This window comes from Carlito syrichta, unplaced genomic scaffold (assembly GCF_000164805.1).
Source record: "Carlito syrichta isolate Samal-C Ts95f unplaced genomic scaffold, Tarsius_syrichta-2.0.1 Scaffold314799, whole genome shotgun sequence".
Lineage (NCBI taxonomy): Eukaryota > Metazoa > Chordata > Mammalia > Primates > Tarsiidae > Carlito > Carlito syrichta.
Window position 1 is genome coordinate 117768 of NW_007258895.1, and position 13939 is coordinate 131706.

General features: G+C 42.3%; 1 protein-coding gene across 8 annotated transcripts in view; it reads left to right on the top strand.

The window, feature by feature from the left end:
• Positions 1-13939, top strand: part of COPS3 (COP9 signalosome subunit 3) — a 37155-nt gene that overhangs the window by 17455 nt on the left and 5761 nt on the right. For 7 of the 8 annotated variants that reach the window (XM_021705898.1, XM_008071983.2, XM_021705896.1 and 4 more), the window contains 2 exons: positions 1795-1935; positions 2709-2882. In XM_021705898.1, the coding sequence (XP_021561573.1) occupies positions 1795-1935; positions 2709-2882 (315 nt within the window). The remainder of the gene's footprint in view (positions 1-1794; positions 1936-2708; positions 2883-13939) is intronic. The other variant, XM_008071984.2, reaches the window with a different exon arrangement.

A 13939-nucleotide genomic window follows, 5' to 3' on the forward strand; every position in this document is an offset into this window, starting at 1 on the left:
TCACCTCAGCCTCCCAAAGGCTCAGGATTACAGGCTGAGCCACCGAGCCCGGCTTCCTGATATTTCTAATAAAGGACTAACATCCAGACTATACAAAGACCTTAGAACTCAACAATAAAAGATTAAAATTTTAAAATGGGCAAGAGCCGGGTATGGTGGCTCACATCCGTAATCCCAGCATTTTGAGAGGCAGCAGCAAAAGGATTGCCTGAGCCTACGGGTTTGAGACCAGCCCAGGCAACTTGGCAAGACCTTGTCTCTACAACAAATCAAAAAATTAACTGGGTGTGGTGGCATGCGCCTGTGGTTCCAGCTACTTGGAAGGCTGAGGCAGAAGGATCACCTGAGCCCAGCAGGTCGAGGCTGCAGTGACCATGAGCGTGCCACTGCCCTCCAGCTTGGATGGCAGAGTGAGACTCCAACAAAAAATAAAAATAAAAAAAATGAACAAGAGATTTGAATAGACATTTCACCAGAGATAGACAAATAGCTAATAAGCACATGAAATGATACTCATCGTTAGTCATTAAGGAAATACAATTCAAAACCACAGTGTGATATGGTTCACATCCACTAGAATGGCTAAGATTTCCAATGATAGCCAATAACAAGTGCTGGTGAGGTTCTGACGAATTTAAAACTCTCATAATTGCTAATGGGCTTGTAAAAGGGTGCAGTCACAGTTTGACAGTTCCTCACAATGTTAAACATAGAATTACCATATGACCTGGCAGTTTTACTCCTAGGAATATATTCAAGAGAAATGAAGACATATATCCACACAAAAACATATACACTAATGTTCATAGCAGCATTATTCATGATAGTCAATAGGTAGAAACAACCCAAATACCCATCACTCAATTGAGGTGTGAATGAACACAATATAGTATATCCACACAGTGAAAATATTATTCAACTATAAAAAGGAATGAAGTACTGATATGTATTACAACATGGATGAACTTTGAAAACATTATAGGGCAACCCCCTCCTGTTGTAGGAGCTTTTCTGTTTTCTCAATAAATCCTAATTTCTTTTTTTTTTTTTTTTGAGTTGGAGTCTCACTCAGTCGCCCAGACTGGAGTGCAGTGGCCGCTCCCGGCCACCGCAGCCTCGACCTGCTGGGCTCCGGTGATCCTTCCACCTCAGCCTTCCAAGTAGCCGAATTACAGACATGCGCTACCACGCCCGGCTGATTTTTTGATTTATTGTAGAGATGAGGTCTCGCTGCCCAGGCGGGTCTCGAACCCGCGGGCTCAGGCAATCCACTCACCTCAGCCTTCCAAAGGCGCGGGATTACAGGCTGAGCCACTGAGCCCGGCTAAATCCTAATTTCTAGAAAAGAAAAAGAAAACATTATGTGATAGAAGCCAATCACAAAAGACCACATATTGTATGATGCCATTTATATGACATGTCCAGAGCAGGCAAATCCACAGAGGCAGAAAACAGAATATTGGTTGCTTGTAACTAGGGAGGAGTGGAGAGTGAGAAATGACTGCTAAGGGGTAGGAGGTTTCTTTTGGGGAGATGAAAATATCCTGAAATTAGGTAGTGGTGACAGTTTTACAACATAATGAATAAACTGGAAACTACTGAGTTGTATATTTCAAAAATGTAAACTATACTGTGTGCCAATTATATCTCAATAAAACTTTTATAAAAAATAATGCATTAAACAGTAATATGATTAAAGTATGATTGCTATTTAATTAAAGTGATACATATGGTTAATTACTGTTTGCTGCTGTGTTGCTACCTCTTTACACTAAACATTTTTCTCTTGCTCAGGCTATAACTACTCCTGCCATGGCGGTCAGTCATATCATGTTGGAATCATATAAAAAGTATATTTTAGTGTCTTTGATATTACTTGGCAAAGTACAACAGCTACCAAAATATACATCTCAGATTGTGGGTAGATTCATAAAGGTAAGTGTTTAAAATGCAACTGATCTATATATGAGCTTATTCATCACATAAATTGTATGTGATATAGTGCTAAGAAATTGTAGTGATATAGTGCTATAGTTTTACTTAGTGGTGATTTAACTTTCCTAACACCTTCAGATTAGCAGTTCAGTAACAGTTGCTTAACTCCATTCCAGTCCATTCACATTCTGGTCACTGATTGGGATGTAATATTTCTCAGGAACTGTTTTTCAAACTTCTGTTCTGAGTACTTACAGCATAGATACCTAAAGCAGCTTGGGGGTCTTAAGAGACCCTCAGCTACTTCTAGTTATTTTGTTTTTGTCTTCCTGCTAGCAGAAGTAGTGGATTGTACCATTGCATCTGGTGAGAGATGTATGTGTGTGAAATAGGGAGAGTTGGGAATGGTAGATATTTTCCTTTTTTCTTCCCGGTATAATATATGAGTAGAGAAACATAGAACCACTGATAGAGAAAGTCATGTGAACCTTCACTAAACTCAGTTAGCTTTTACCTGCTGTGCCATTATTTGCTTTGCACTAAAAAATTTCATTGACAATAAGTTACTCCATAGTGAATTTCTATCCTTGGTCTTAAAAACTAGGTATTTGCTTTGGGTAAATTATAATGTGTTAGGTAACAATAAACTGTTGCCTGACAATTATATGGAATGTATTTGCTTAAAATATAGTACATAAATTTTTTTTCTTTCTATGCAAATTTGAGGTTTCTGAAGTTTTACTCTAACTTGTTTCCCTCCTTCAAACCTTTAGCCTCTTAGCAATGCATACCATGAGTTAGCACAAGTGTATTCAACCAATAACCCCTCAGAACTCCGAAACCTGGTGAACAAGCACAGTGAAACGTTCACTCGTGATAACAACATGGGCCTGGTGAAGCAATGCTTGTCATCTCTTTATAAGAAGAATATTCAGAGGTTAACAAAGGTGAGGAAAGCACTGTTCTCAGCATCTCCTGGCTACCATGGGGCCTTGTTTCTCTTCTCTACTCGTTTTCAGTGCTGAGGAAGCAGGTATAGGGATAAAGTATGGCAGGATTTCTGTATTAAGAGAGAACTCTCCTGCAGTTGGTTTCTAGAAGGAGTTTGAGTTATACCTTTTGGTCTTTTCAGGGCTAGAACAGGGTATTTGAGAAGAGGAGCGGGTGAAGAAGAAGAAAGGTAGGAGACAAGACTACAGTGGGGGACAGAGAAAGGCAGCATTAGAGACCAGCTCCAAAATGGGTAGATGGGGGATACTAGCAATGCAGACTTTAGTCCATCCTGATTAGCCTTGGAACCCCCCTGGCTGTACTGACCTCTGTTTCAGCATCTTATTTGAACATAGTACTACTCTGACATTACCATTTAGGCCAGGGTTGTACAAGCCTGTGTAGTTAAATTCTAGGATGTGAGCAAATTATATAATTTTTTTTTTTTTTTTTTTTTTTGAGTTAGAGTCTCACTCTGTCACCCAGACTGGAGTGCAGTGGTTGCTGCCGGCCACCGCAGCCTCAACCTGCTGGGCTCCGGCGATCCTTCTGCCTCAGCTTTCCAAGTAGCTGGAATTACAGGAGCACGCTACCACACCCGGCTAATTTTTGATTTATTGTAGAGATGAGGTCTCGCCAAGTTGCCCAGGCAGATCTCGAACCTGCGGGCTCAGGCAATCCACTCACCTCAGCCTCCCAAAGGCGTGGGATTACAGGCTGAGCCACTGAGCCCGGCTTATAATTTTTATTTTCAAGATCAAAATGGCCTGCTGATTTTTGATATAGAAAATATGCTTCAAGCGATACCAAAAAGCATAAAAAGAAAAATGAAATCCTGTATGTATGTTAGAAAAGCATATGCTGCAAGTAATAGCAATCCTACTAAAAATAGCTTAAACAATTAGACAATTGATTTTTTCTCTTGGACAGTCTGGTCAGAGATCCAGCAGTTCGCAGCTGGTGAGAACATGGTGAATATATTTTTGTGCATGTCCTCTATGCTATGTCAGCAGTGGTGATGGTAGAAGAGGCCAAGGGACCAGAATAGGGGCTATTGGCGGCTAGGCTACCCAGTAGTGGAAAACAATGATGAATTTGGTGATGTGAGGTCCTGGGGAAAGTGACTTTTCCAATTTCCCTGTGGAAGCTAGGGAGGGGTGCTGAGATGAGTTAGTTGTGGAGGTAGACAGGCCATACCAAGTATAAATGCTCCTAAGAAAAGGAAGGAAGTTGAGGAGAGGATCACTGAACAAGAGAAAGAGCTTCTTCCAAATATTCTACAGAAAATAACTGTAGCTTCCTAACTTGCATAAGGAAATGAACAGTGAATTTGTGGAAAGTTAATTTGTAAGAGGAAAATGAAGAATGCCAGAGAAAATATCTCAGGAAAGATAAAAAACAAGTGTAACCTAGCCAGGTACAGTGGTGAGTGCCTGCAATCCCAGCTACTTGAGAGACTTAGGTGGGAGGATCACTTGAGCCCAAGAGTTTGAGTTCATCCTAGGCAATGTGGTGAGACCTTCATCTCAGAAAAAAAGTGTAACTTGTCAGCCAGAAAAAAACCCATAGGTTAAAAAGACTAGGATCTAAAAGACTCAAGGTAACAAGCAGGCTAATTCTTCCCACAAAATTTTATTTTTGAGCCAGGTGCCAACAGAGACATTCTAAATAAATTTCTATCTCTCATCATCAAGAAATAACAATTAAAAAATACCTGCACTCTGTGCTCAGGTTTGTGTGTAGAGAGTGGGACCCTGTTTCCCCCTCTGCATGCTGTTGCAGGTGCACCTGTTGCTGCTATCACCAGAGGCTGAGGTAGATGAACCAGAGGGCTGCCTGTCTGGGCTATAAGTGGTAACTACCTATGCACTCAGGATTGTACATGTAGGGTAGGGTCCCTAACCCTCTCTGCATGACACTGCTACCACCAAGAGTAGGCAAACCTGAGAGATGCCTGTCTGATGTTGTGGGCAATAAACCCGCATTGCAGCCACCACCATCTCCAGTGTGCACTGCTTAGGACTCATAGGGTTATCTTGCCACTGCCACTGCTACTGCCATTGCCCACTCCATGCCAGCTTCCGAGGGTCTCAAAGACCTGTTCACTCATTGGGCCCACTGCATCCCCTGCCAGCATCCAAGCAAGTCACCTGGAGGCCCAAGAATTGGCTCACCTAGTCCTGCTAACATATGCCAGCATATGCTGCCCTGGAGCCCAAGAACAGGAATGCTCTGCCTACCACTACCACCATTGAGAGCTGAAGATTGGCCTACCTGGCATCCCTGTTCCCTGAAAGGCTTCACCATAACCTCCACTAAAAACCAAATCCTAAACCACTGAGAAAATCACAGATATCATTGACATGGTTTACAGCCAAAGAAATAATATAGAGACTGCATTCACCCAGAATCAAAGCCAAAGTCTCTACTCAATCAATAAGATTGATATATCTCCAGGAAAAAGTCCTCCCCTATAGAAGGAAATTCCAAAAATTGGAAGATACTATTTTACATCAGATATGCAGATGTCAATGCAAGGACACTTGAGACATGAAAAAGCAAGAAAATTAGTACCTTCACAGTAATTCCCCAGCAATAGATCCCAATCACAATGAAATTCATGAAATCCCAGAATAAGAATAACAAATTATGATACTAAAGAAACTCAATGAAATATAAGAATACAATACAAAGAAATTAAAAACAAAAAATTCAGGATGTGAATGAGAAGCTTACCAAAGAGATATATAACATAAAGAAGACACAAACATGACTGGGCTTGGTGGCTCAGCCTGTCATCCCAGCATTTTGGGAGGCTGAGGCAAGTGGATTGCCTGTGCCCGCAGGTTCAAGACCAGCCCAGGCAACTTGGCGAGACCTAATCTCTATAATAAATTAAAAAAAAAAAAAAAAAAGCCAGGCGTGGTAGCATGTGCCTGTAGTTCCAGCTACTTGGAAGGCTGAGGCAGAAGGATTGCTGGAGCCCAGCAGGTTGACGCTGGGTGGCCATGAGTGTGCCATTGCCCTCCAGCCTGGGTGACAGAGTGAGACTCCAACTCAAAAAACAACGGCAACAACAACAGCAACAAAAAAGCATTAGATCATTTAGGTGAAAATTCAACAAAGAAGCATTGGATTATAGTTGGTCTTTAGAATAACTGAATCTGGCCGGACTAGGTGGCTCAGCCTGTAATCCCGTGCTTTGGGAGGCCAAGGTGAGTGAATTGCCTGAGCCCGCAGGTTCGAGACCTGCCTGGGCAACTTGGCGAGACCTCATCTCTACAGTAAATCAGAAAAACTAGCCAGGCGTGATAGTGCGTGCCTGTAGTTCTGGTTACTTGGAAGGCTGAGGCGGAAGGATAGCTGGAGCCCAGCAGGTCGAGGCTACGGTGGTCAGGAATGTGCCACTGCACTCCAGTCTGGGCGACAGAGTGAGACTCAAAAAAAAAAAAATGACTGAATCTAGCAGACATTTATAAAACATTCTGTCCAACTGCAGCACACACATTCTTACAGAACTATTCTCCAGGATTGACTTTGTTAGGACACAAAACAAGTCTCAACAATTTTTTAAAAATTGAAGTCACACTGGGGTGGTTGTGAGTGTGCCACTGCGCTTAAGCCTGGGTGATGGAGTGAGACTCCGGCTCAAAGAAATAAAACTAAAGTTGAAGTTACTGGGTGCAGTGGCTCACGCCTATAATCCTGGTGCTTTGGAAGGCAGAGGCAAGAGAATTGCCTGAGCCCAAGGGCTTGAGACCAGCTTGGGCAACATAGTGAGACCTCGTCTCTATAATATATAAAAAAATTAGTTGGGCATGGTGTTATGTACCTGTAGTTCCAGCTACTAGGAAGGCTGAGGCAGAAGGATCACCTGAGCCCAGCAGGTCGAGGCTGCGGTGGCTGTGATCATGCCACTGCACTCCAGCTTGGATGACAGAGTGAAACTCTATATCTAGAAAAAACAAACAAAAATCTCTTTTAGGCTAAAAGGAAACGTATCCCATGCACAGGGGGGACAAAAAGAACTATAAATGGTGAACATGTGGTTAAGTATAAAAAAGTAAACATGGCTCAAGCCTGTAATCCCAGCACTTTGGGAGGCCGAGGTGAGGGTATGGCCTGAACCCATGGGTTCAAGACCAGTCCGGGCAATGTCACAAGACTTCATCTCTACAATAAATCAAAAAATAAATTAGCCAGGCGTGATAGCAGATGCCTGTAGTTCTGGGTAGTTGGAAGGCTAAGGTAGAAGGGTTGCCTGAGCCTAGCAGGTCAGGGCTGCAGTGGCCAGGAGTGTGCCACTGCACTCTAGCCTGGGCAACCCAAAAAAAAAAATGAAGTTATATTAAGTATCTTCTTAGACCAAATGGAATAAAAAAGAAGAGCTTGGAAACTACACAAATGCATGGTAATTAAGCAGCATGCTCCTGAATGGTCATTATGCCAAGGAGGAAATTAAGATGAAAATTTTAAAAATGTCTTGAAACAAATGAAAATGGAAACAACATACCAAAACCTATGGGTCACAACAAGAATAGTACTAAGAGGGAATTTTATAGCAATAAATGCAATGTTTTTGTTTTGTTTTGATTTGTTTTTTTGAGTTGGAGTCTCACTCTGTCACTCAGACTGGAGTGCAGTGGCCGCTCCTGGCCACCGCAGCCTCGACCTGCTGGGCTCCAACAATCCTTCCGCCTCAGCCTTCCAGGTAGCTGGAACTACAGGCGCGTGCTACCACGCCCAGCTAATTTTTTGTTTATTGTAGAGATGAGGTCTTGCCAAGTTGCCCAGGTGGGTCTTGAACCCGCAGGCTCAGGCAATCCACTCACCTCGGCTCCCAAAATGCTGGGATTACAGGCTGAGCCACCGAGCCTGGCCAATAAATGCTATGTTTAAAAAAATCAGAAATCTAATGATGCACCTCAAGAAACTAGAGGCTCAGCATTTTGAGAGGTGGAGGCAAGAGGATTGCCTGAGATCTTAGGTTCAAGACCAGCATGGGCAACTTGACAAGACCTCATCTCTACAATAAATAAAAAAAATTAGCCAGGCGTGGTGGCATGTGCCTGTTGTTTTCAGCACTTTGGGAGGTGGAGGCAAGAAGGTTGCCTGAGCCCAGCAGGTCAAGATGGCAGTGGCCGTGAGTGTGTTACTGCCCTCCAGCCTGTGTAATAGACTGAGACGCTGACCAAAAAAAAAAAATCAGAAATGAAAAAGGAGACATTGTGCCTAATGCAAATACAAAAGACCATCAGAAACCATTATGAACAACTCTAGAGGAAATAGATACAATCCTGGAAACATACAACCTACAATGGTTGAATCAGGAAGAATTAGAATACCTGAACACACCAAAGATCAATAGGATTGAGTCAGTAATAGGTCTCCAAAACAAAGACAAGCCTATGACCAAGTGAATTCACTGCTGAATTCTACCAGGTGTATAAAGAAGAACTAATACTAATCCTCAAAAAAACCAATTCTCCTATTCTCAAAATTGGAGAGGAGGGAATTTTCCCAAACTCATTCTACAAGGCTGGCATTACTATGATACCAAAACAAGGCAAGGACACACACATACATGAAACTAAATGCCAATATTCCTGATGAACATAGATGCAGAAAGTCTCAACAAAATATTAGCAAACTGAATCCAGCTCATCAAAAAGATAATACACTATGATGTAGGATTGATCCCAGGAATGCAAAAATGGTTTAGCATATGCAGATCAATAAATGTGATCTATCACATCAACAGAATGAAGGCCAAAAAACGTATGACTGTCTCAATACATATTTGTGTTTTACAAATCTAACACCCATTCATGATTAAAGCTCAACAAACTAGTATAGAAGGCCTCAATAAAGGCCTTATATGATAGACCTACAGCCAACATAATACTGTATGGGGATGATTTGAAAACTTGTCCTCTAAGATCTAGGATAAGACAAGGGTGACCACTTTCACCATTCCTATTCACATAATGGAATGGAAGTACTAGCTAGAGCAGTCAGGCAAGAAAAAGAAAGAAAAGGCATCCAAATTGGAAAATAAGTCAAGTTGTCCCTCTTTGCAGACAACATGATCTTATATACAGAAAAAAACAAAAGATGCCACAAAAAAACTTTAGAGTTGATAATTCAGTGAAGGTGTATGGTACAAAATGAATATTACAAAATGTAGTGTTTGTATACACCAATATTGATATAGCTGAAAGAGGAATTAAGAATGCAATCTCTAGCTGGGCTCCGTGGCTCAGCCTGTAATCCCGCGCCTTTGGGAGGCTGAGGTGAGTGGATCGCCTGAGCTCGTGGGTTCGAGACCCGCCTGGGCAGCGAGACCTCATCTCTACAATAAATCAAAAAATCAGCCGGGCGTGGTAGCGCATGCCTGTAATTCCGGCTACTTGGAAGGCTGAGGCGGAAGGATCGCTGGAGCCCAGCAGGTCGAGGCTACGGTGGCCGGGAGCAGCCACTGCACTCTAGTCTGGGCGACTGAGTGAGACTCCAACTCAAAAAAAAAAAAAAAAGAATGCAATCTGTTATAGTAACTATAAAAAATATAAAATAGCAAGGAATAAATTTAACCAAGAAGACAAAAGACCTCTGAGAGAAAAACTATAAAACACTGATTATAGAAATTGAAAAGGACCTAAACAAATGGAAAGACATCCCATGTTCATGAATCAGAAGAGTTAATACATATTTTTTCCCCATGGTTTTTTTTTTTTTTTTTTTTTTTTGGTTGGTTGGTTGTTTTTTGAGTCAGGGTCTCACACTGTTGCCCAGACTGGAGTGCAGTTGTGTGATCAAGGTTTGCTGCAGCCTTAACCTTCTGGGCTTGGGCGATCCTCCTGCCTCAACCTCCCTAGTAGCTAGGACTGCAGGTGTGGACCACCGTGCCTGGCTAGTTTTTTGTAGAGACAGGGTCTTACCATGTTGCCTTGGCTGGTCTTAAACTCCTGGACTCAAGCAATTCTCCCAAAATGCTGGGATTATCGTCATGAGCCACTAGTAAAGAATTAATATCATGAAAATGACCATACTACCCAAAATAATCTAAAGAGTAAACACAATCCCTGTGAAAATACCAATGCCATTTTTCACAGAAATAGAAAAAACTAAAATTTGTATGGAACTGAAAACGAGACTAAATAGCCAGAGCAATCCCAAGCAAAAAAGATAAAGCTGGGCTGTGCTCGGTGGCTCAGCCTGTAATCACTGCACTTTGGGAGGCTGAGGGGAGTGGATTGCCTGAGCCTGCAGGTTCAAGACCAGCCTGAGCAACTTGCCGAGACCTCGTCTCTACAATAAATAAAAAATTAGCCAGGCACAGTAGCACGTGTCTGTAGTTCCAGCTACTTGGAAGACTGAGGCGGAAAAATTGCCAGAGCCCAGCAGGTTGATGCTGGGGCAGCTCAGTGTGTGCCACTGTACTTCAGCCTGGGCGACGGAGCGAGACTCCAACTCGCGAAAGAGAGAAAGAAAGAAGGAAAGAAATTGGTATGTCAAAGGAATGCACGAACCCATGTTCATTACAGCACTATTCACAATAGCAAAGATGGAATCATGCTAGGTGGCCATTGATGAATGAATAGATAAACTATTTGGCCATAAAGAAGGGTGGAATTACGTAGTTTGCAGCAGCATGAATGGACTTGGAGCCCATTATGTTAAGTGAAATAAGCCAGGCAGAGAAAGACAAATATAGGCCCAGTGGCTCACATCTGTAATTTCGGCACTTTGGGAGGCTAAAGCGGGACGAGCACTTGAGGCATGGAGTTTGAGACCAGCTTGGGCAGCACAGCAAGATCCTGTCTTTACAAAAAAGTAAGACAATTAGCCAGGCAAGTTGGCATGCTATTCAATAGGCTGAGGCAGGAGGACCGTTTGAGCCTAAGAGTTCCAGTCTGGGTGACAGAGTGAGACCCTGTTTTCTTAAAAAAAAAAAAAAAGAAAGAAAGAAAGACAGATGTGGGATGTTCTCAATCATAGATGGGAGCTAAAAATTTCATCTCATAGACATAGAGAAACGATACCAGAGACTGGGATGGTTAGGGTAGAGAAGGGGATGAAGAGAGGTTGGCTATGGGTATAAACATATTGTTAGAAGAAATAAGCTTTCATGTTTGATGGCAGACTAAGGTGACTATAGTTTCCACCATGTTATGTATATTTCAAGTAACTAGAAGGTAGGACTTGAAATGATACCAAGATATAAAAATGATAAAGCCGGGCTTGGTGGCTAAACCTGTAATCCCGTGCCTTTGGGAGGCTGAGGTGAGTGAATTGCCTGAGCCCGCGGGTTCGAGACCCGCCTGGGCAGCGAGACTTCATCTCTACAATAAATCAAAAAATCAGCCAGGCGCGGTAGCGCATGCCTGTAATTCTGGCTACTCGGAAGGCTGAGGCGGAAGGATCGCCAGACCCCAGCAGGTCGAGGCTGCGGTGGCCGGGAGCAGCCACTGCACTCCAGTCTGGGCGACAGAGTGAAACTCCAACTCAAAAATAATAATAATAATAAACACTGAAGGTGATAGATATTCCAAATACCCTGACTTTATCATTATATATTGTATGCATGTACCCAACCCTCGGCTGGACTCAATAACTCACCCAGTAGTCCCAGCACTTTGGGAGGCCAAGGCGAGTGGATTGCCTAAGCCTGCAAGTACAAGACCAGCCCAGGCAACTTGGCGAGACATTGCCTCTACAATAAATAAAAAATTAGCCAAGTGTGGTAGTCCAGCTACTTGGAAGACTGAGGCCGAAGGATCACTGTAGCGTAACAAGTCAACACTGGGGTGGCTATGAGTGTGCCACTGCACTCCAGCCTGGGTGACGGAGTGAGACTCCAACTCAAAAAAAAAAGTGTTGATATAGAATAATATTTTGGCATCAGAGATGGCAGATTTAACCCCCATGTGACAACCTCATCCCTAACTGCCTTAGCTAGCAGTGTCATGGGACATGGTTTCCGTCACCAACACTGATGCACAGTCTAACTATCGAGACTTCTTGAAAAGCTTTTGAATTTCTGAAATTCTAGTAAGAGACAAACGTGGCTGGGAAATCCTTTGATTATTCTGGCATTAGGACATAATGCCAAAAATGGAGCAGCCACCATCATAGCTTTAACTTTGTGACTAGGCAGGTCCTTTAATGACACTGTCCTTGCCTACCACACCTTATGATAGCACTTCCCAGATCCCCTCAGCAGTGCTCATGAGCTCAGTGTACCAGAATCCATCATAAGTCAGCACATGAAGGACCAAGAACTCTGATGACTATGTGACTCCAGCCCTGGAATGACCATATCGAGACCATTCCTGCTCCTTTGATCAAACTCTTGTCCTGGATTTATCCTATCCAAAATAGAAAAATGTATTTTACCATACAGACTTCTCAAATTGAAGGTACCAATTTATTCCAAAGTAATGAACTGAGTATTCTACAAGATAGTTAATTGATGATTTTTGCAGTGATGCTTACTTACTAGATTTCTTGTTATAATTCTTTAATTTTCATTTGCTATTTTGCAATAATTTAACTGCTGAATACGTACTATCCCAGCGTTGACCTGCTGGGCTCCAGTGATCCTTCCACCTCTGCCTTCCAGGTAGCCAGAACTACAGGTGTGCGCTACCACGCCCAGCTAATTTTTTGATTTATTGTAGAGATGTCTCACCAAGTTGCCCAGGCTATTCTTGAACCCATGGGCTCAGGCAGTCCCCTCACTGCGGCCTCCCAAAATGCTGGGATTACAGGGTTGGGCCACTGTGCCCAGTCCTATTTTAACATTTTGCTGGATGTTTTTCTATGTTCCTCTTGCTTCTCTGTCTCTTCTATGTGTATGTGTAGACATTCCCAATTATTTGTAATTGGGATCATACTCTACATGCTGTTCTCTACCCTGCTGTTTTTGCTCAATGTGCCATGAACCTCTTTCCATGGCAGCATAAGCCTGTATCACAGTTACCTTACAGAGTAGTCCCTTGTATGGATGCATCATAATTTATTCAAACAGTTCTCTGTTGATGGACATTCAGGTGGAAGTTTTTATTTTGAAGTAGGAAAAATAATACCTTTATGTATTTAGAAACGTTGGCGTCTAGTCTTTGTTTGGTTAAACTACTTAAGAAAAGCAGTACTTTCCATTCCTTGGGTGTTATTCTCTGAACTAAAGTTTATGTAGGTTTTTAAAATTATAGTCAATAATAAAAAAGTATCAAGAATTTTCAAGATCAGGGTTTTAACATGGCCAGCTCTGAACATGCCATTGTCGTAAATATTGCCAGCTGCTATTTAAAAGGAGCTCTTTTAATTTATTCCTGAAAGAGGGCATTTTCATCAGCTACCAAGCAGAGCAGCATAAGCACTGGTTTCTCTCATGTACCACAAGTACGTAGCCTATTGTTGGTTTAACTCCTTCATTTGTTTAAAAATTTTAACTTTGAAAGATGAATATAATTTTTTTCTATTTTATTTAACAGATAATACAGTTAACAATATAAAACTCAAAAGATAAAAATCTCCATAATGTTGTATATACCTTGGATTCTTTTCCAGTTCATACAGACACCCATACACATTAATGATTCGTCACTTCTTCTCTAAGAAATTATTACTAAAACACTATTTCTTTCGTGTGTGTGTGTGTGTGTGTGTGTGTGTGTGTGTGTGTGTGTGTGTGTGTAAGTAAGTCTCACTCTGTTGCCCAGGCTGGAGTGCAGTTCCATACTTACGGCCACCCAAGCATTGATCTGCTGGGCTCCAGCGATTCCTCTGCCTTAGCCTAGCCAGAACTACAGGAGCACATTACCATGCCCAGCTAATTTTTTTTTTTTTTGAGTTGGAGTCTCTGTTGCCCAGGCTGGAATGCAGTGGCATGCTCATGGCTACCCCAGTGTCAACCTCTGGGTCCCCGCGAATCTTCTGCCTCAGCCTTCCAAGTAGTCTGAACTACTGGTGTGCACTACCACGCCTGGTTAATTTTTTTTTTTTTTTTTTG